The sequence below is a fragment of the Natrix helvetica genome, assembly GCF_964273705.1.
Source record: "Natrix helvetica genome assembly, chromosome: 1".
Lineage (NCBI taxonomy): Eukaryota > Metazoa > Chordata > Lepidosauria > Squamata > Natricidae > Natrix > Natrix helvetica.
Window position 1 is genome coordinate 178473013 of NC_138548.1, and position 19642 is coordinate 178492654.

At 40.4% G+C, this 19642-nt stretch overlaps 2 protein-coding genes across 2 annotated transcripts in view; one reads left to right on the top strand and one right to left on the bottom strand.

Annotated features, from left to right (window-relative positions):
• The window catches only part of DNAH7 (dynein axonemal heavy chain 7), a gene marked incomplete at its 5' end in the record, with an annotated part of 161289 nt that overhangs the window by 20502 nt on the left and 121145 nt on the right, over positions 1 to 19642 (bottom strand). The window contains 5 exons of the mRNA XM_081956675.1: positions 4582 to 4674; positions 7587 to 7781; positions 9722 to 9848; positions 11257 to 11592; positions 17389 to 17522. Coding sequence (XP_081812801.1) covers positions 4582 to 4674; positions 7587 to 7781; positions 9722 to 9848; positions 11257 to 11592; positions 17389 to 17522 — 885 coding nt within the window. The remainder of the gene's footprint in view (positions 1 to 4581; positions 4675 to 7586; positions 7782 to 9721; positions 9849 to 11256; positions 11593 to 17388; positions 17523 to 19642) is intronic.
• On the top strand, positions 237 to 4327 carry LOC309382495 (baculoviral IAP repeat-containing protein 5.1-like). Its single transcript, XM_081934065.1, has 4 exons — positions 237 to 519; positions 1575 to 1684; positions 2812 to 2932; positions 3398 to 4327. Exons 1-4 carry the CDS (start codon positions 382 to 384, stop codon positions 3611 to 3613), a joined length of 585 nt encoding a protein of 194 aa, XP_081790191.1. The 5' UTR covers positions 237 to 381; the 3' UTR covers positions 3614 to 4327.

Below are 19642 nucleotides of genomic sequence, written 5' to 3' on the forward strand. Positions count from 1 at the left end.
CCAATTTCTGTACTGGTCATTTTTTTAAAAAGTATTTTATTGGTTTTGTTTTTTGATGTTTTAATGCTTATTTTATTTAGCATTTTTAAAAATATTTTAATGCAGGCTTGATTTTTGAATGAGTGTTTTTTTTAAAACTCTAAATACTTGGAGATTTACCTTTAAGAGGAAAAAGTATTGTAGTGATTTAGATAGATTAAACTATCCACGTTTATTTATAGTTTATCCATCTTTTCTACTAACTTTTAAAGGTTGGTTAACAGGTGACATCAATTGAGAGAGCTAAGGAAATGCCTTAAATATGAAGCCAGAAGCCACACAAGCATGTGACTTTGAAAGAAAGTGTGGTGAGAATCACAGTTTGCAACACTCGTAGCCTTCATGGAGGCTTTCCTGAGAGAAATCACTTCAACTTCCAAGAACCTACTTGAATTCAGAGAAATGTATGACTATAGAAATCGCCTGCAGACCTTAACTACATGGCCTTTTAAGGACAACAGCAAATGTACTCCTGAGAATGTAAGTCTACAGGTTCTGAGAAACCTTTGAAAAGGACCACCATATTTTTTTTTCCCTTCAATGATGCATATTCATTCAAAGTAGAATTCAACCAGGCTTTCTCTGTATAAATATAGTCTTACCTTGAATAATGCTTTCAGCTGTTCTTACAAATTGGGGTTTTCCTGAGAAGGTAGATATGCATTATGCTTTAATAAACCTCCAAAAGGAAAAGCTTATTGCTAAATCATTCCTGGTGGTGGTGGTGTTTAACATTTCAGAAGAGGAAAGATAAAACAGATGTACTCCTTCTGTCCCAGTTCTCCAAGCTATGTTTCTCAACTATGTTACAAACCCCTCATATTTAAAAGAAGCCCAGACTGGCTCCCGTATATTTTTCTAGAAATTGTAAGGGAACGCTTTCGTAGGTATATCTTTAAGCTGGAGGAAACTCTTGCTACTATCAGCTTAGGAACTCTCTCCTAGGAAAGTTCCAGTTGAGGGATTAGTTCACTTCCACATTCTCTTTAAAACCTGCTCTTCTTTCTTGACTCTGAGTCGTCTTTCCTTTGGTAAAGCTAAGCTGTCTGAGGTGGCTCTGTAAAAAAATGGAGTATGCAGGACAAAGGTGATGCAAGTTTTGGTATAAGCCTAGCAAAATTTTCTTTTGGGGGGATTGCTTGGCTCTGGGATCTCCTGCAAACGGGGCATGTTTGATAGTTGAGAAAAACAGAAGGCGGTATGTCAGGCAGCCTAAGCAGAATTGTATAGAATCTGCAGAAATGCAGACTAATTTCAGATGCAATTTACTTTTCAGTATAAGTGAGAAAAATGGCAAAGCAATTTGAACTACACAGAACTCTCAGATATAAGCCAGAGTCCAACAGTCTGCCCATAGCTTGGCAAATTATGTTACTCCAACTCCTGTGATTGATTTAATCTTTAAGGAAACATAGCTTAACCTCCTGATGTGAACGCAATCATTAGTAAAGATCCAGCTGATGGCAAACAATATGCTATGAAGCACAAAGGTTCTCTCTCAGTCTTCAAAGTGTCCTTATCCTCTTCTTATGTAGATGGCCAAGGCTGGCTTCATCCATCATCCACATGCAGGGGAACCTGATGTGGCCAAGTGCTTCTTCTGCTTGATAGAATTAGAGGGCTGGGAGTCCAATCATGATCCCTGGTATGTATGGTCCAATTGCTGATTTTCTGCCTTGAGGAAGCTCAGATTAAGAATGTTGTTGTCTGTGCATTTGTGAAGGAGGTTAGAAAACCATTTCTTGGCTGGAGCAGAATTACTTTCCCCAAATTCTCATAGGTATCTCCCCACCTTTAATGGAATTTCATACTGTTTTTAGCTCCCACTGAGGAAACAATGCAACCAAGCTAAACAGAGGTAGATGCAAGCATTTCATATTGGCTCATCAGTACCTACATTACAGTAACAGTTAAAATCAGCCTCAAATATAAAATCTAGCAAGGGCAATAATTAAGCCTGCAACATATTCAGGAAAGCAACCAATGGCAAAAGCCTTACACCCATGGAAGGCATAGATTGACATAAAGGTGTTTCTGCATGCACAAGGGAGGCTTCAAATGGTTAATGACAACCACCTCAGCCAATCACAGGAAATGAGAGTTCCTGTGGTGCAATAAAACTTTAAACACAGAATTTGGATCTACCTGGTGGCCCAGAGATAGTAAGTGTCTCACAATGGCTGAACAAAGCATTTTATGGCCATGATATGCTGCTGTTGTTGGATTACTCAAGACTGTCTGGAACCATTTTGGAAGATGCTCCTTTATCCTGAAAGCCAGGCACCTATCAGTTCTGCCGATGTAATTGTCTCCACAATTACAAACTGCTAAACATAATGTGTTTTGGCACTGATAGGTTGCGCTTCCTTAATTAGGGGCAGCGGTAGCCTCTGGGTTTGATGTGATATGTGAAGCTCAGCCGTACCAAATGTTGCTTCAATTAAGGTGTTTAAACATCGAGTCCTCAGGCATGCTAATTGATCCCCCTTAATTGATCCCCTCAACTAGGTTGTTGAGGGGGAATCAGTTAAGGGGGATCAATTAGCAACCTAGTTTACTTGTTGCTTTACAAAGGTAGAAGTGCTGATAGTAACTTGTTGCATAGCATTACTCTGCCAATGAATCAAGCTGGAAGATGTGAATGACGGGCAACTGCTTACATGGAAAATGTTTACATTTCTAACTGTAGTACTAAGCTGTGTCCCAGAAAGTTTCTTCTACTTTTCATGGCTCATTCTGCTTCTTGCCAATGGCCTTTTGTTTCCCTGGTAGGTTGGAGCACTCCAAGCGTAGCCAAGACTCCTGTGGGTTCTTGTCCCTTTCGAAGAATTTTGACGATCTGACAGTAGAAGAATACTATGAACTAGAGATGGAAAGGGTCCGAAATTTTCTTGTAAGTAATGGAACTGATATCAGGAAAGCTGAGGTGACCTAAGCAATCTGAACGTAATGATGAACTTAAAGCACCTCTTGAACCCATCCAGTCCTTAGCAAACTTTTCATGGGTCAGTGTGAAAGGTAGCTTCTCTTTCTTTCCAAAAACCTTGCTTTGTTGCTGCAAGACACTGCTGACATACATACAACTGACAGCTACCATTTTTCTCCCTATTCTTTTCTCTTTGACAAGTATTGACAAAGATTTAGTTTTTTTTCCCTTCACAGTAGTCCAAAATCATGCTGGGCTATGAGCGTGGATCCAAATGAGCAATTGAGGTTGGAAACAATTACTGTCAAAGGTGTAGGTGCTTTCTTTTAAAAAGGAAAGCTATTAATATATTCTGCGGTATCCCTTGTAGTTGTTCACGCTGTCTATCATCTAAAAAATTGTGGCTAATTGAATTCTCCACTTGTTTTCAAGTGCAAAACAGGCCGAAGTATAATAAACACCTTTGAAAAGGAAGCAGCTCTAACAAGGAAACGTCTTGTGGATCATTTCATGAATAAATACCAGTACACACCAGAAGCTGAGACTTCTGCCGTTTGCAACAAAAGAAAATTGTGTGCCGGCCAACAAATAGAAGAGAATGGATTGCAGCTGACAGTCTCCTGTGATGACAAGCATGGTCAGAGGTAAAGGCACATATCTACCGAAATGTGAACAAAGGCTTGGCCTGTAATACTGGCTAATATGACATAAATGGAATCTTCGGACAGCCATTTATATTCCTGATGCTTTTATTGTGTTGTAATGCTTGTTCTGCATAAAGCCAGAAGGAAGACAGAAAGAGATAATTCTGATTTATGGAAGTAATCCACTAAACTGAGATAATGTGTTTGGATAATGTAAAGATATAATTTTGAATAAAGGGTTTTGGACAGACTAAAAGGGATTTCTTTTAAACCGATATCCAAATTTATCCAATAATATATCTTACCAATAATATGCACAGTACAGTTGTCAGTGTAATGCCAGCTGTCCAATATGTTGCTTTTGGCATCACACAATCAAGGTGTGATGAGTTTCCCTATTTAAGAGCTTGTGTGTCACAACAGTGTTCCTCCATATGAACAAATATGAAAAAAATGCTTTTATTAATATATGTGCTATTCATTTTTTTTAATGTTATGCGACTCCTACAAAAGTGAAGACAGCAATACTTGTACATAAAACAGTCTACAAGGAACCTGTGTGAATTAGGGAAGGGGAGAGGCAGTTAAGAAACTGTAAAATGCTCCATTGGAAATGTCTATAAAGTTTGTCAAAGGCCACTGTATATATTAAAAAATAAGCACAGATTATTTACCTGGAATCATCAAAACAAATAAACATCACAGTAATGTAAGGCAAGCAGTGTTTCTGTGTCTGGAAAGTTCTTGTCCCTTTTTCCATTTTCTGATGTAATAGGAAGAGAGACATTCACCTAATACCAAATTATTTACACACCACAAGTAAAGATTCTTCCACCAGCTGTTCCAGCTGTTCCAGCATCAGCTACTTCCAATGTAGATTTTTTAAAAAGACACATCTACCCTTTTTAAGGGTGAACAATTAGATAGCACTCAGTCTAATATACATTTGTTAAACCAACTGACCATACTTACTTTGTCAGGTCTCAGACAACGAATGATTAGCATCCTCTGGAATCCTTCCAGTTTATTTTGCCACTCCTCAGGAAATTCCTCATGGTGAGGATCCTAAAAACACAGACAATTCTTGAGCCCCCCAAAAATGACAAAGGGGGATTATAACGCTAAACAACCAAATTGAAAATCTTCAAAAGATTCAGTTTCGTGTCACATAGTTCAAGTCAGGATGCAGGTAGTCCTTGATGTATGACTGCAATTGGGACAGGAATGCCTATTACTCCAGTTGTGTGGTCATTAAGTGCCCAATTTTGCGACCTTTTTTGCCACACTCATTAAGGCAATCATATGACTCCTAGACACTGCAACCGACATAAATACATGCTGATGACTAAGCATGCCGAACTGCAGTCATGTGACCATGAGGAGGCTGTGACTGTTGTGTGAGGAGTAAGACTGCCAAAGGGTCATAAGGTGAGAACTACCCATATGTACTGTATCTGCATGAATCATTCTTTACAGTCCTACCGTCAGCCTCACACATACAAGTATGCATGTATGTGTTTATTTGACTGCATGCACATCTCCAATTTAAGCTGAAACTTAGCTTTTTTTTAAAAAAAAAAAAGCTATAGTTCATGAAAACTCAAGTGATAATTATCTGGTGCTTAAGGTGCCAGAAAAATTTATTGTTTCGCTACAGAAGATAAATATGGCTAGCTGTCTTAGGAAATTCATTCAAAACACTTCATGGAAATCTCCAGCTATTTCTCAATCATTAATTCCCAATGAAACAATTGTCCAATAAATTATCCTGGACCATTAACAAACAATTTTCCTATCCAAAAGTTTGGTTAACCAGCAGTTATTAAACCACTATCCTATGTCTCAATGGCATTGGAACTATTGTCAATGGCATGATGACAGCTCTGTTTCCAGCCTTCTTGGGTGGCTTCTCAAAACATTTTCTGCAGAAGCTTCCTCCTCTTGCTTCTTTCAGAATGGAAGGTTTTCCAGCCATCTGCAACTAACATTAATGGAGGGGGTCATTCACATTTACCTGGTTTTTAATTCTAATTTATTTGACATGCCGGGGTCAAAACACGAACTCACTTGCCTCAAAAGAAATGTGGTCTGCCATGAAACTGTAAGTCATTCCCCAGTTTGTTCTCTGTGTTCTCTTTAACAACATACCAACCTAAATATTTTAGCCTCACCTGAACATATGGACCCATTGTAGATTAAGAGCTAAAGTAGGTGGTGCTTCACTGGAACCCACAAATGCTACTTTAAACCTAGCACACACATACTTTAAACTAGCACACCAAGGAACTGGAGGGGGAACAGACCACTTCCTCTCCACATACTGCAGTCCTAATCTCAACAGGATTGCTATATGCCTTCAGTAAAGTTGCTAATATAAAGAAGTAAGACACACACTTTGTGTGTAGTCGTGTTTTTTTCCCCTACATCTAGCAATTCTGCTAGACCTCAAGAAATGGCTTTTCCCTATTCTGTTCCATGGTAAGCAGTGGATTTGGAATCATTCAAGCACACTCCTTAATTCTACCACTTAGAAACACAGCAAATGTATTACCCACAGATAGTTCCAGAACTTGCAGTGTCTCCAGCTGCCTACCCAGCAAAAAAAAACCTGAGCTGTGAACAATTTGGACAAAGCAATACTTCATCAAACTGGTTCATCAAGCACTTCTTATTAATATCCAAAATTAATAATTATGCATGAGTGCCCAGAGAAGCCATTGAGATTTATAAATAGTCCAATAACTTTGACAAGAAGGAAGAAAGTATGAAGGTTAACACAGACTGGTTTCCAGCTTTGTGCCAACTTAAAATAAAACAGGCCTTCATTGATCAAAGCCATGTTGTGGAGGCTCTAGAAAGAGTGCAGAGAAGAGAAACCAAGATGATTAGGGGACTGGAGGCTAAAACATATGATGAGCTGTTGCAGGAACTGGGCTTGGCTAGTCTAGTGAAGAGACATGATAGCAGTGTTCCAATATTTGAGGGGCTGCACAGAGAGGAGGGGTGTCAAGGTACTTTCCAAAGCAGGCCAGATATGGAATAATGGATGGAAACTGATCAAGGAGAAGTTTGACCTGGAAATAAGGACACATTTTCTGACAGAACAGTCAACCCATGGATCAGCTTGCCTTCAGAAATTGCGGGAGCTTCATCACTGGAAGCTTTCAAGAAGAGATTGGACTGCAACTGTCAAAAATGGTGTATGGTCTCCTGCCTGGGCGGGGGGGGGGGGGTTGGACTAGATGACCTACAAGGTCCCTTCCAACTCTGTTAATCTGTATCTGAAATCAACAGCAATCTCACAAAGGTGAATGTTTCAAAAAGGGAGCAATAAAAAATTAGCTCCTTTGGAATTAAAAATTCAGCTGGATGTAGGACCAATCAAAAACTGGCTTTCCAGAAATATGATGAGACGGTCCAATTAGCAATTAGTTCTGCTACAAACACAAAAGTTCTGTCAGATCCTATTCGGTTGAATGTGAGCTCCTGAAAAAGTATGTTACAGTGCTGATCACTTTATCCCTGAACATACCAGCTGCAGCTGCTGTAAAATATCAGACTATCAAATATCAGTCCTTAACCTACTAGCTCTGAAGCACAACTCCATTAGACTGATGCTGGCCTTGAAAACCTGCATTGATATAGAGCCTGCTTTTCATTAAAAGTAATTCTAAAATGGAAAACAATAAAACAAACCAATAAAAGTGTATCAGAAGTAAAAAAAAAAAAAGATCATGGTGAGGCTGGAACTACAATAAAAAACAGCAGCATATGAACTGATTTGAATTTTTCCTAGTAATCTAAAAGTTGACATTTTTCAATTAACAAAATTATTACCAATAATTGTAAACGTAATGGTTGTCCTTATAAACAGTTTAGAATACAAAAATAAAGATATAGGTGGGAGGGTTTAATGCTGAAGCAAAGATGAATGCTTATCTAAATGAGGAATGTACACCAGATAATTCCAGACCTACCAAACTATCGTATACAGTTTTCCATCCTTCTTTCAAGCGTATAAATTCCTTTCGAATACTTCTGAATGTTGGCAAATCATCTAGGCGGCAGATTTCATCCCATGATTTCTGGGGAAGCCAGGGGCAGGGATTAGAATAAGGATTGTCCAGGCCTATCCCTCCTGTTAACAGAAACTTCCACTCATCCTCATTAATCTGCAATAATTTCAAACAAAATAAATTACTTAAAACTTTGAAATTCAAAGATGCAGTTGCTTATGCAGCCAAAACCAAGTTCAGAGACTGTATTTTTCCAAATTTGTTAAAAGTTGCATGTGATTGGAAGCTGATTCTTTACCCGGAGGCCTCCTGTACTAATGTCTACCCTGGACAATCATGCAAACATTGAAGAGAACAAGAAGGATTTCTTCTCTCAGTTTTTCCTTGGGCAATGCTACCAACAGAACTCAAATGGACAAAAGCATATTAAGATGCAAGGATTCAAGTTTCAAGGTGTTCTCAGTGCAACCCTGCAAATTACTGAAAACGGGAGCTTTGGTTGCCACCCCAATGCCGTTTTATGGTCAGAAGGCAACCATTTTGAATCTGAGGTGACAAGGGAGGGATCAAATCAAATCCTTCCAAATCTGTAAAACTATGGATTCTGGTCTGGTCTTTCAGCATAGCTGCAAAGACCAACCATCCAGGAGGACCCCAAAGTTAATGTTGATCTGCAAAGACATGCATCATTTTAAAATTGTCCCTAGGGTCCAGATGTTCCGCAGTCCCAGGGCATTATGGGTATTCAATGTAGCAATTACCTTCTCTGACACAGTCATTATTGATAAGAAAGTATCTTGGTGAGGCCTTCTTTAAAAACAAGTTCCCCCTGGCCTGAGGAACTGCTACTCGGGCAAAGACCATTTTGTCTTATTCCACCGTCCTTCATAAAAAGTGTGTTTGTTCCCAGATCACTTCAGAGGTGGGTTGCTGCGGGTTTGGCCTGGATCGGGCAAACTGGTAGCAGCTGTGGCAGGAGCTCCGCCCAGCCACCCGGACGCTTCTGTGCATGCACAGAAGTGCTGTGCGCATGTGGGAGCGGGCGTGAACCGGTAGTAACAAAATTGGCAACCCACCCCTGGATCCCTTGTTATGTTTAGATTCATATACCAAAAAGATATTTCGAGGAAACAGAGGAGAGAAAATGCTTAACACTACATCACTTTCAGGGATTGAGGTATTTTAGAAAGGAAACGTTTTGGTGAGTGGGTTGCTTTACCCCCTATTTCTCAAAGCCCCCCCCCTTTTCCTTTTGTATGTTGTCTTTTCCTAGAAGCTTAAGGCAGTTTATGTGGGGAGAAGGGAAGCTTTTTATGCCCATTACGACCCACTGAGATAAGTTGGTTTGAGAGAACATGACTAACTCCCAAGCAACCCTGGGGTCAAATGGGAAGTTAAACCTAAAGGTCCCATTAACTGAGGGTCCCCAATAAAAGAATTAACCACATTCATATACGCATAGAAATATAACTACCACACACCCAACTCAGTGGTACACGGCATCACGGACTCTCCCCGTGGGTACCTTCTGAGCCCTGCCCCATCTTTTGCCCATCCCCTATAGCAGGAGTCAGAGATGAAGGCTTCAAGATAAGGAAGAGCAGAAGACTGGATTCTGGACTTAATTCTGGAAGGACGGAGAGAAGCAGAGAAGGCTGGATTCTGGGATAAAGATCATTGTTTGGAGAAAAAAGGGGGATCTGATCTGGTGCTGGTGAAGGCTGAATTAGGACAAGGGGGAGAAAACAAACAAGCAGCAAAGGGACAAGTTAGGGAGGAATACAAGGCTAGATGCAAGCAGAAGAGAAGGACTGAAGGAGATGGAGCAACAGGGCAATGAACCGAGAGAATGGCAGGATGGAATGAGGATACAGAAAGAAAGAATGTTGGGAAATGTGTGAGTGGGGCAGGAAGGGGCCAAGGGGCTGCTCCAGTTTCTCTAAAAGTAAACAAGCAATTCTGACAATTTTTGCCCTTTTCACTTTCCTGCTAGAATTCAGAGCTTAGAAATATTTGGGAGAAAACTAGAGTATCAGACATACCGTACCCCATTATGCAAAAACCCCATCCAGTAATGTGTTTTTAGCAGCACTAACCAATTTATCGTGCTTCAGAAGATTTACATTCAGGCAGAAGGAGAAGAGCAGCTTGTCTTTTTCAAAGAGCGAGCGGCAGATGTTGACATAGAGGGAGTAAGTAAAGTGATCTCTGAGAAGCCTCAGTCTGAAAGTATTAAAAAAAAAATAGGGAAGGGGTCTAAAAGACAGCATTGTGGGAGCCACAAGTCTGAAGATCCGTACAATTTCAATTCTACAGGAACAATCTATTTTTTTTTCAATTAAATAGTTTATTTTTAAAACGTTGCACAAGGAACCCCACTAATCACACAGGAGATACCCTTTAGAGGGACTCATATTGACCTCTAATAGCCACCGACTTCCATGAACTGATTCAACCCTTTTCTAAAGACTGCCAAGCCGGTTGCATCACACCTCATGGTAATTCCCAAGTTGAATTACGTATTTTGTAAAATAAATTTTAAAAAATGCTTTCTTCTGTTCTGATTTTTCCAGGATTTCAATGTGAGACCATTGGTTTTAATAAATTGGAAAGGGGGAAAGAGCTTATCCACTTTATCCATACCAGGCATAATTTTGTAAACCTCAGTCATATCCTCTCTTATCCTCCTCCCAAATATTACAACTTTTTCTCATAGGGAAGCTGTCCATCCCCTCCATTTGGTGCCCTCCTACAAACCTTCTCCAGCTCCACTATATCCTTTTTGGGATGCAATAACCAGAATTACACACACTATTACAGATGTAGTCATGGCATTCATTCATATAAGAAAAATATAATATTGACATCTCTATTTTCAATCGTTTCTTATTATCCCTAAGATGCTGTTGGCCTTTTTTTGCAGTAGAAGAGCTCTGTGTTAACACCTTTACTGAACTGTTTACTGTTATTTCAATGTGCCTTTTCCCTAACAACTACCTTAACAACAAACTAAGGCATAAATCAGTGATGGTGAACCTTTTAGGCATAGAGTGGCCAAACCAGAAGGCACATGAGCGTCAGAGTGCCGGAAACCTGACAAACAGCTGGCTGAGCATGTGTGCCACAAAAAGGGCTCTGAGTACCACCTCTGGCACGCTTGCCATATGTTCACCATCCCAGGCCTAAACCAAAAGCAAGTGGACAAGTGTCCTTCCCCCACCCCATCCCAAACTATATTACGGCTTAATGGGGTTACCTGACTGACATAACTTACTAAGCATTGAACGCTACAATTTTGCCATATAGTCCATTTGAAAACTAACACACGTATTCAATGTCTGTTACTGCGTTTTCAGAAAGGCCTATATAATTTTGCAAAGCAGTGTCTCTGAACACTTACAAGAAGCAGCCTTGTCTAACCACACATCAACATTGCCAGAAGCATAGCTGGCCCATTTAAACTGTCAACAAACTTGAAACTGTAAGTAATGGGTTCAAAGTGAGAATAAATAGATCCAAACACACACAAAAAAACCATCAAGCAATCAAACACCCAAAAAGTACACAGTGGATGCTCCACAGTTAGAACAGATGGTCAAAGTAACATTAGCATTGTAATTATTTCATATACCTTTCTTGCAAAATATCTGACTTTTCTGAGTTGTCTATAGACATGATGAAGAGGTTGATGAACCAGGTTAAAGAATACTGGTACATGGGCTCAATATTAGCCAGGTCAGCAATTGAAAAAAAGAGGATTGAGGAATGAACTGCAATGGGGCGGTAGCCCATCCGAGTAGCATCTATCTTCTTTTCCGTTTCTTCTGCTATGGCTTGCTTTTCCGAAATTTCATTAGCCAAAGCTTTAGAAGAGGATAATATCTTGATAGCAGTCTCGTCTTCCAAAATATTTCCTTCAGACAATGACAGAACTTCCAAAATTTTGTCCTCTATTTCCTGTAGCTGTCTATAACAGAAAATTCGATTAATAACTTGTAGAAGTTGCGAATGATCTAAAAACGATTGGATATAGTCAAGGGATCCTAAGAATATTAATTACTTTAGAAACAAAACTGGATTTGAGGGATTAAATCTTTGACAGCTATTTTAAACTTTAAGGTAGAAAACAAACACAAAACTGAATTTGTACAACCATTTCCTGACCCATTCCAGCCAATCAGCAAAACACACATACAGGTAGTCCTCGACTTACGACCACAATTAAGCCCAAAATTCTATTGTTAAGGAGACATTTGTTAAGTGATTTTTCCCATTTTACAATCTTTCTTGCCTGAGTTAAGTGAATCACTGCAGTTGACAAGTGAGTAACCCGGTTGTTAAGTGAGTCTGGCTTCCCCATTGACTTTGCTTGTCAGAAGGCTTCAAAAGGGGATCACATGACCTTGGGACACAGGAATGTGTTGCACTTAACTTCCATAATCCTCATTAAAATCTAAAATGTAATAGAGTTCATCTGATGAAGAAGCCCATTTTAGTGAAATCATGAGCTTTCCACTCTTAGAAAAGATTAATAGTGGGCTCAGTTCAATCCCTACCTCCTAAATCTTTCTGATCTATGCTAATCTTGGGGAAAGCCTGAGTTGCTCTTCTCAATGGCCAGAGATCTTTCATAATTCTACTCTGTCCCCGAGCTGCCATTCTGAGCTGCATTTTATATTAAAACCAATGAAGTCCACTTTGGAATGCAGGCCGTCTTCCCTGGTCAGGTACTTTTCATAGGTTAATCGTCAACTTCTCAAGTGTCCACCCACAAGAAAGGTTCATGATTATGGTATTTAGGGAAAAAAAGCATGAGGAATCTCTGTTATCAAACACTATGTCAGGCCTGCAGCCATATTCCTTTTGGATCTTTGGCCTGTCACACTTCCTATTATTCTACTATGCCTTTTCTATTGTGGGAAAATGGGAGGGGGGATGGTACAGAATTAGATGTTATATAGCCAAAACAAAATTCCTTCTAGAAAGCCAAGGTCATCCTTGGTCTCTGCACCTCTGCACCTGACCAGAACTGGATGGGTGGAACTGCCAGCATGGCAGTGGAAGATTGGACCATGTGATATGTGATGGACTTGTGGATGTGGGGCAAGATCTTGAACTTTCAAATGGGTGAGGAAAACCGGGAAGCTTTCAGATTCGGGTTTTCCCAGATGTGCCAACATGGCTCTCTTAATAAATTGGAACTTTGAGCAATACTTTGCCTTGGACTCTGATTTAATTTTGGATGCTATTTGGAACCCTGACAAGTATCTACAATCTGATCTAGTTTCAGTTATTTAGTACTTCATCATGCAGTAGCCAGATGTCCCTGGAAAGACGAAAAATCAACATTAAAACATTGGCACTCCCCTGCTTCCCCTTAAGAACTATTTAATACCCTCTGAAAAAGTAGGAGATGCCATACAACCATCATGGACAGCTTGCATCCCTCTCCATTAAGGTGATGAAGTCCTTTGTTTATAAAACCATCTAAGCTAGTGACCATTACTGTGTCTTGCAATGATAAAGTCTACATATGAGCTATCCTGTGGGTGGTTTTGTACAGCTATTTAACCAAGACAAAGACCCAATGACTCCCTTTGTACCACATTCTAAAACTCGGTTAATATAAATCTTCATTAGTTTTCTTGTGGTTTAGCATATAATAGGCATAGAATCATTCAATGGTACAGACGGCAGCTTAAATTACAGAGGAAAATATGGAATGTCAAAAAAATCACTTAGCATATTTCAATTGTTTCAGTGAAGGATTCTCTGTATAAACACAGTCATTGGCCCTTTATGGAAGCCTTTTAAAAAGCCTTATTTGAAAGAGAAATAATATCCTCAAAGTCTCTCCATGTGTTAGGGAGAATTCTCTGCCAATAAAGCTCAAGAGTACATTTACAGAATAATTTTCACTCTTCTGACTTCTCAATTACCTACAAAGTCAGACCACACTTTACAGTGAACACAAAAGATCTTGTTATTTCAAGAATTGACACAATTCTTACGTTTCCAGTAACAAAGTCAACTACTTTTTATCAAGAGTTACACAATGATTATATACAAGTAATCCTCGACTTACAATCACGTTAGAGACTGTAAAACTTGTTGTTAAGCAATGTAGTCATTGAGTGAGGCATCACATAGCCATACTCAATTTTATTACCTTTTACCACAGACATTAAGCAAATCACCCACTGTTATTAAGTGAATGACTGTGATTTGCAACTTCCTACTAGCTTCCCCATTGAGTTTGTTTTTCAGAAACAAGCTGAGAAGGTTGCAGATCACTTAGCACTAGCAAGAGCACTTAGACTTATATATAGTGTCAGGCCTGCAGTTATATTCCTTTTAGAATCTTTAGCCTGCCACACTTTCTCTCTCTTTCTTTACTATGCTGTTTCATTAGTGGGCAATTGGGAGGGGAGAATAGTAAGGAGTAGAATTGTGGAATGTTTTGTTGTCATTCCTTTCTAGAAATCAAGGTCATTCTTTGTCTCTGCACCTGTGCATCTGACCGGAACAATGTGATGAGGTGGTTCCTAAGTTTAGAGGTGTAACTAGGTTCCTTCCCTCATGGGGGCCAATAAAATGCCACCGTTGCAGTCAACTTGGCCAGAGTGTCAGAGTGCTTGGCTGCAGCCCCAATGCCACAAATGTGTGCACCAACCGCCATGACAGTAAAGAGAAGGCCCCAGATGCCACAAGAAAAGAGTCATCTGGGCCAACAACCTCTGGAAGAGGATTCCCAACCTAAGGTGACGAAGAGTCCTACCAATGGGGAGGCCTCGGAGGAGGAAAATGCCGAAGATGACCCAATGGTGAATGCACCCATCCGCCCCTTTGTCTTCCAAGTCAACCTCCAAGTACTCGAAACAGGGGTGAAAGGGGAAGTTGAAGCAGTCATAGACACTGGCTGCACTCGATGCTTAATCAGCATGTCTATTGTAAAGCAACTGGGCATACGCACAAGACCTCTAGCCATTTGGGTTGAGGAGATAGATGGAATGCTAATTGGAGGGGCCCCAGCCACACTAATAACTGAATAACTATGAGCTTCTCAGATTCATTGTGGCTCCAGAGATGCCAGAAAATATTATCTTGGGGCTTGCATGGCTTGACAAGTGGAAGCCTACGATAAAGTGGGAAGATGGCGGTAGGAAATTGATGATTGCATTTGGGCCACTACCACTGGTGGAGGAAAAGGGCCACCCAGGGACGATTGAACCCAAGAGCCCAGAACCTGCAGCACCTGCAGCAGAAACAAAAACCCCAGGGGTCCAACAAGTACCAGAAACCTTGTTGGTGGATGTTTTGTCGAGAAAACCGCAGGACTACAGTAAGAAGGGAGAAGTTGTTTATCCCATCATTTCTTCCTCCCACCAAAAGACAGCCCAAGTCACTAAACGAAGCCAGGATAAGCTGATGACAGCTATGAAATTGGTGTTCCCAACAGACCAGTGGCTCAACAATAACCAGGATATCCTAACGATGGAAAATGGATTAGCCTGTACGTCAAAACTGTACGTCCCTGCGGGGTTGAGGCTGTAAGTTCTACAGCAAAGCCATGAGGCGAAACTAGGAGGCCACTTTGGATTCCTAAAAACAGTTCACCTCGCCAGGCATCAATTTTGGTGGCCGAAGATGAAAATGGAGGTGGAAGATTACGTAAAAAGCTGTGCTACTTGTGCAACAATGAAACCACTGCCGAAGAAGTCCCCTGGACTACTACAACGAGTGGCCAGCCCTAACCGACCATGGGAAGAGGTCGCAATGGACTTCATCATGGAACTCCCAGACAGCAGCGGAAATAGAACAATCTGTAGAGTTATTGATTTGTTTTCCAAGCAAGCGCATTTCCTCGCTTGCTCAGGGCTGCCATCCGCAAAGAAATTAGTGAAAATGTTTGTGAAACACTTTTATCGTCTGCACGGATTGGCCAAGAGGATCATTTCAGAGTTCACAACCAAGTTCTGGAAAGAGGTTCTGTGGTCCATTGGGTCCACACAAGAACTGAGCTCAGAGGTTCAACTCAGCATGAACTGTGCAGCAGAGAGCGCCAATGTGGTGGTGGAACAATACATCTGGTGTTATGTGGACTATCAGCAAGACACCTGGTCGGACTTGCTACCCTTCGCCGAAGTGGTGTACAACAATGCGGTCCACAGCAGCACTGAATTAATTCTTTTCCAGATTACCAGTGGAATGGAATTTGTTCCCATGCCTGATCTGTCTAGAGAACCTCCCTCCTCCATGTCTTTGAATGAATGGATGGACACACTAAAGAAGGGATGGGAAAATATGAAGAAAACTCTAGCAGATGCGGCAGGAGCCTACAAGAAGCAAGCTGATAAACATCACTCACTCCAAACCCCCTTTTGTGTGGGGGACAAAGTTTTTGTATCTACCAAATACATAAGATTAAGAATGCTTAGCAAGGAATTTGGACCAAAATTTCTAGGTCCATTCCCAATAGTGAAGATAGTTAACCCAGTTACAGTTCAACTCAGTCTATCCAGAAGTCTAGGGAAAATTGACCCAGAATTTCATTGTAGCTTGTTGAAACCAGTAATTGGGTCCAGCATAAGACCATCCACCCAAGCTTTCCCTCCTCCTGTAGTGATAGAAGGGGAAACACAATCTGAGGTGGAAAAAATTGTAGACTCCAGGCTGAAAAGGGATCGCTTACAGTACTTAGTGCACTGGAAGGGTTACCCTTTGTCTGAAGCTACTTGGGTGAAAAGCTGGAACCTAAAAGTGGTAAAGTTAGTAAAACAATTCCATGAGAATTTTCCCGATAGCCAAAGGGTCCCCTTGGTGGGGGGAGAGGTGTTTAATTTTGTTATGTTAACTTTTATGTTGTTCTCTTTTCAGGAAACGTTTTTCTTCTGAGGAGAGGCTTGCCTGTCAGGCCTGCAGTTATATTCCTTTTAGAATCTTTGGCCTGCCACACTTTCTCTTTCTTTACTATGCTGTTTCATTAGTGGGCAATTGGGAGGGGGGAATAGTACGGAGTAGAATTGTGGAATGTGTTGTTGTCATTCCTTTCTAGAAATCAAGGTCATTCTTTGTCTCTGCACCTCTGCATCTAACAGGAACTAGATGGGTGGAGATGCCAGCGTGGCCGAGGAAGATAGGACCATGTGATGGATTTATGGGTGTGGAGAAAAGATCATGAACTTTCAACTGGGTGGAATCCCAGGAAGTTTTTAGATTTGGTATTCCACAGTTTGTGGCAACATGTCTGTTTTATTAAATTGGAACTTTAAGGATAGCTCTGCCTTGGACTCTGATTTAATTCTGCATGATATTTGGAGCGCTGACATATAGCTCTCTGCTATACAGTAGAGCTATACAGAACTCTCTGAGCAATGTCAGGGTCAGCATATTGCCGCCAACAAGCTGAGTCATCCTCATTTTACTGACCTCAAAAAAAAATAGAAGGCTGAATTAACCTTGAACTGGTAAGGATCGAACTCTTGCAAGTGGCAGAGTTAGCCTGCAACACTGCATTCAAACCATTGTACCACCACAGCTCACATGACTGCAGGATGCTGCAAATGTTGTGTGAACCATGTTCTGAAGAGCCCAGATTAAGATCACATGACCACTTGGGCACTTTTTTTCAATGCCTCCATAAAATTAAATGGTCACTAAATGAATGGTGGAAAGTTGAGAACTTCTGTATGTTAATTACTTTCTCTGTGTAGAACATTATCGTTCAGTTGAGAGAACTTTCTATCTAATAATATTCTGATACCTTTTATTTTCAGCTCCTTGTAAGATCAAGGCTTGTTTTTCTTCTTCCAGATCTGGCCTCTCTCTTGCAACAACTATTCCAAGCAGCTGATCTTGCATCCCCTCTGAAGTTATCATGAAATTTAACAAAGTTACCTGAAAATTTCAAAAGTTCCAAATTAGAATTAGAACCTAATAGTTAACACCAATTATCCAAATATTTAAATATTTGTCCATCTGAACATTTGTTATCCAGATATTTAAACTTCAGGATGCTGTGATACATTCTAACATAATGGTCCCCATTTTTTTTGGCACCAGGGACCAGTTTTGTGGAAGACAATTTTTCCATGGACAGGGGAAATGGTTTCAGTTTCACTTGCTCACCCATGCTCCCCTCCAGCGCTGCGGCCCGGTTCCTAACCCTGTTCTAACACATATCAAACATTTCTGAGAAAGAGAAAAGAATTACTTCTGCTTTTGTCTGAAAGTTATCCTCTTCAACATATGGTAGTCTTCTCCAAACAAGTAATTTCAAAATATATTTTCCTGATTTCTAGAATTCCCATGTCTATAATGGATGGAAATTCTCACAAATAGAAACTGCTAGGTTAGAATCAGAGTACTTCAAGACATGGGAAAGATTTTATGATTGGCTTGAGAAAGCAAGCTAGAAAAGAAAGTAGGGAGAAGATAAAGTACCCAGACGACGCACTATTAAATGGTAAAGGGGGGGGGGAGAAGGGGAAAACAGAAAAGAAAATATTAAATATATAAGTATATATCCAAAAGCACGATATAAAGGGTGGGGGGAGAACATAACTAGGGTATACTAGCAAAGGTAAGATACTAAATTATATTTGGGTAGGCAGGAATACCATCCCAAGGAAACAAAAAATGATTTTTGAAATACACACCAACAACAATAGAAAAAGAAAGGGAGAGAGGAGGAGAGAATGAAAGGAAGATGGGGGAAAGAAGAAAGAGGTAAGGAGAGGAGGATGGAAGGGGGAGAAAGAGAAGGAGAGAGGGTAGGAAGGGGAAGAGGAAGAGCCAGAGTAGGAGAAAGGTAAGGGAAGAAGAAAGGGGAAGGAGAGGAGGAAGGAAGAAAGTAGAGAAGGGAGTGAGGGAGAAAAGAAAGTGAAAACAAGGTGGTGTTACAAAAGGAGGAAGGGGTGGTAAATAAAGCAGCCCAAACTCTATATTATAACCTATTAAATGAAATAATAAATGTATAAGAATGATAAATGTAAAGAAGAATAACAATCATGTGAATGTATACCTAAAATGGTATGTAAGAGAATAAAAAAATAAAACAAATCTTTGAAAAAGAAAGTGCTAGGTTGGAGAATACTGCCATAAAGTAATTCCTACCTTCTGGTCAGAAAATAACAGCACTCTATGCCCAAAGAGACCATGGGAGGACTTGTAAAACCAAGTTAGTACAGATCATCATGGAGAAAATCTACCCGTTTGGTCATTAATAATTGGCAATGACTTGACTGCCACATAAACAAGCACAATTTGTACGTTGAACTTTGATAGACTAACTAGCTTTTAACTCAGTTGCTTTTCCAGAGAAAGTGGTATCAACACATGTTTTGCCCTATTTATTTAGGAACTGCAGAGTTGGCAAAGTCTGATGGGAATTCCTACCTACAGCTTCCTGTTCCACAGTTCCCTCCACCCACCCCTCAAAAGTCAAGGCACTTTGGTGCTTCTTCTCTTCTTCCTCATAGTGGCTGTTTGGTTTCTCCCCCTCCCTTCCCCCTCCCAAAAAGCAAATGCAAATATGAGAATTGTTGGGTGTCAATGGATTACAATGGGGTCTTCACATTCCTCTAGCAATAGTAATAGCACTTAGACTTATATAGCAGTTCCCTGTGCTTTGCAGACCTCTCTAAGTGGTTTACAGAGTCAGCATATTGCCCCCAACAATCTGGGTCCTCATTTTACCCACCTCGGAAGGATGGAAGGCTGAGTCAACTTTGAGCCGGTCAGGATCAAACTGGTGGCAGTTGACAGAATTAGCGTGCAATACTGCTTTCTAACCACTGCGCCACCATGGCTCATAGCAGGAGATTGGAGGCAGAGTGTAGTGAAAAGAGCAGCAATAAAGAGATTCTACCACAATATAGAAAAAAATAAAGAAAATATAATAGAGGAGCTTTTAATTTAACAGTGGAATTTACCCTGGACTGTCCTGACTTTTGTTGGTGTCAAAGATGAATATCTGGTCAAAATAAAAGACAACCTTTGAAATTGATTCATGGAAG